The 2,596-nt window shown below is 34.2% G+C and overlaps 2 protein-coding genes across 2 annotated transcripts, besides 4 other annotated features; both read right to left on the bottom strand.

Annotated features, from left to right (window-relative positions):
• Positions 1-358, bottom strand: Tc00.1047053506913.20 (protein kinase, putative; the record flags this gene model as incomplete). Its single annotated transcript, XM_797657.1, has 1 exon — positions 1-358. A coding segment is annotated over one exon (358 nt), but the record flags the coding sequence as incomplete, so codon positions are not given.
• Positions 1-2,596: a sequence feature (haploid, Esmeraldo-like haplotype).
• Positions 434-563: a microsatellite.
• Positions 1,943-1,966: a microsatellite.
• Positions 2,082-2,104: a microsatellite.
• Tc00.1047053506913.10 (hypothetical protein, conserved) lies at positions 2,118-2,477 on the bottom strand (the record flags this gene model as incomplete). Its single annotated transcript, XM_797656.1, has 1 exon — positions 2,118-2,477. One exon carries the CDS (start codon positions 2,475-2,477, stop codon positions 2,118-2,120), a length of 360 nt encoding a protein of 119 aa, XP_802749.1.

The following is a 2,596-nucleotide window of genomic DNA, read 5'->3' as shown; positions in this document are numbered from 1 at the left end:
CAAGGGCTTGACGCATACCATCTGTGTCCTCTTCCAACCTAATATATTTCACTGCATACCTTTTTCCGGTGGGAAGATGTCGAGCAAGTCTGACCCTTCCCTGAGACCCCTTTCCCAACTCCTGGCACGTACGCAGATCCTCAAACCTTATCTTTTCCATACTCACATCATTTTTGTCATCCTTTTGTTTTGCGGCCTGCGCCGGAAACGCTGGACCAGAAGCCATAAAACTTTCTTTCACACGCATTTCAAGACCCCCATCACCCTTTACAACTAAGGTTAATGTGTCTGTAATCGATACCGTTTTCTCTGGAGGATCTATCCGTAGATTTTCAAGAACTGGTCTCTTGGGAGGCATGTGTGGCTATTAAACCACTATGGAAAAGCCTTTGAAAAATAAAAAAACAATTTTAAAAAAAGTATATAGACAAACATAATAATAATAATAATAATAATAGTAATAATAATAATAATAATAATAATAATAATAATAATAATAATAATAATAATAATAATAATAATAATAATAATAATAATAATAATAATAATAATAATAATAATAAAGTAACAAGAGCATCAATTGCCCCACAAGCATAATAATAATTAAAAACAGAATATCTCCCAAATTTCATAAAAACCATTTACAACTCTATTGTACATAAAATATCAAAAAAGCAACAAATGAACAAGTAAAAAACTAACAACAACAACAAAAGCACCTTTTATTTCTTTCCGACACCTCACTATGCCATCCATTCTTCGGTTTTCTTAATACCATTTTTTTTCCTCTGGTTTAAACTAAATTTCTTCATCGTCCATATCATCATCAACCTCAACATTGTCAAAATCGTTATTATCTGTTGACAATATAACGGCCCCAACACCCAAACTAATAATTACACCTTTCCTATTCCTACAACGGAGCAAATTGTCTTGTTTTCTCAAAAGAATTGCGTCAGATGATACACACAAAAATATAACACTTTGAATGCAAAACCTCAAGAAAATCCCCCGCTGCATAGCCCCTTAGCATTTCCCCTGCTCTAATAAAAAAAACCTTTTTATTCTCTTTTTCCTATGAACCAAAAGAAAATATTTTCGTTATAGGATTATTATTCACTTCTTCCCCGGCAAGTGTTCACTCTTCAACACTCTTTGTTTTTCTCAATGCAATCCAAATAATATATATATAACGCAAAGTGAAATATATCCTTCATTCATTTTTTCCCAATTACGTTTCCCGGAGGTAAAACACCTGCTTTTTCGCCCTTTAAAAATTTCTTCACACTTTGGTTTTAAAAGGAAATGCAACTGGCCTCGTTTACATCATCGATACAAAACACCATGGAATCACCTTGAAATGCCGCATTCTTGCAGGCATTAAGAATAGTACCGTATCCTTTTTCTTCGTCTACTAGATCATGCCTTTGTTTCATTCAAAAAAAGCTGTGATGACGATAGCGCCACGTGTGTCCCAGAGCTGCTGTCCTTATCTCGCGAAGACAAATAAAAATACCCACAACTTGTTGTGACAGAAAGCCATTCGAGACATTGTTAGAATAATTAGGATTTCCCTTATTTTCAAGATTTGACTCTATCATCCAATTCAATTCTCACACGATCTTCGCAGCTTCCCAAATTTCAGTTGGGAAAAAAACTGGGTTTTCCATAACAAAAAAAAAGCAAAAAAAAAAAATGTCACATTATTTCTTTTTTCTCTCGATGTATCAACCAAAAAGCACATGTTATCTTTTCGACTATCTTCAATATATTCCACCCTTGAAGAATACCATTTTTCAAATAAATGCTTCGAAGCACCATAGAATTTCTTCGAGGCAAGTGCTAACGGGTTTTCTTCCATGATTTTTTTCTTTTTCCTAAAAGGCAAAGGGTTTCATTTATTATTATTCTTATTTGTACCTTCAAAATAACATCCACTTTGAAAAAAAAAAAAAAAAAAAAAAAACACCTTTGATTTCAATAAATATTTGTCTATTTACATGACGTAGAAAGTATCACCAACTGCACCTAAAATAAAAGATGCCCTGCGAATAAGTAAAAATACTATTATTTCATTCAGTAAAAAAAAAAAAAAAAAAAAAAATTCTCCTTTGTTCTCAATTATTTAAATCCAGTTTTTCCAATACTGACGATAAATTTTCAGTAACAGGAAGAACTTCATCCACAAAGGCCAATGTTTGAGACTTATCCTCGGATAATCCAATTTCATGAACGCCATGATGACTTTTTAGCCTTTCTCTTTCAGATCGTGCCTTTGCACGACGTTCTTCTTCGCGTTTTTTTCTTTCAAGCATCTTGGCTTGTTCCAGAGCTTCCTGTCGAGCTCTTTCAGCCTCCTCCAACTCCTTCTGACGCAGCTCTTCCCTCCTTCTTTCTTCTTCTATGGCTCGTTCTTGCTCTTCCCTGATTCGTCTTCTTTCTTCCTCTTCTCTTCGAAGTCTAATATTCAGCTTCATCAAACAGAATATCCGATGGCACTCACTAATAAGGAAAAGAGCGTCACAAAATCCATCTAATCCTTTTTCTTGAAAGAGCCTCAAAAACTCTTCTTCTATGAAGATAATATTCTGTTCTC

The sequence above is a fragment of the Trypanosoma cruzi genome, genomic scaffold (genome assembly GCF_000209065.1).
Source record: "Trypanosoma cruzi strain CL Brener 1047053517187 genomic scaffold, whole genome shotgun sequence".
Taxonomy (NCBI): Eukaryota; Euglenozoa; class Kinetoplastea; order Trypanosomatida; family Trypanosomatidae; genus Trypanosoma; species Trypanosoma cruzi.
Note: the sequence above shows the minus strand (reverse complement) of the source record. Positions and strands in the feature narration are given on the sequence as shown.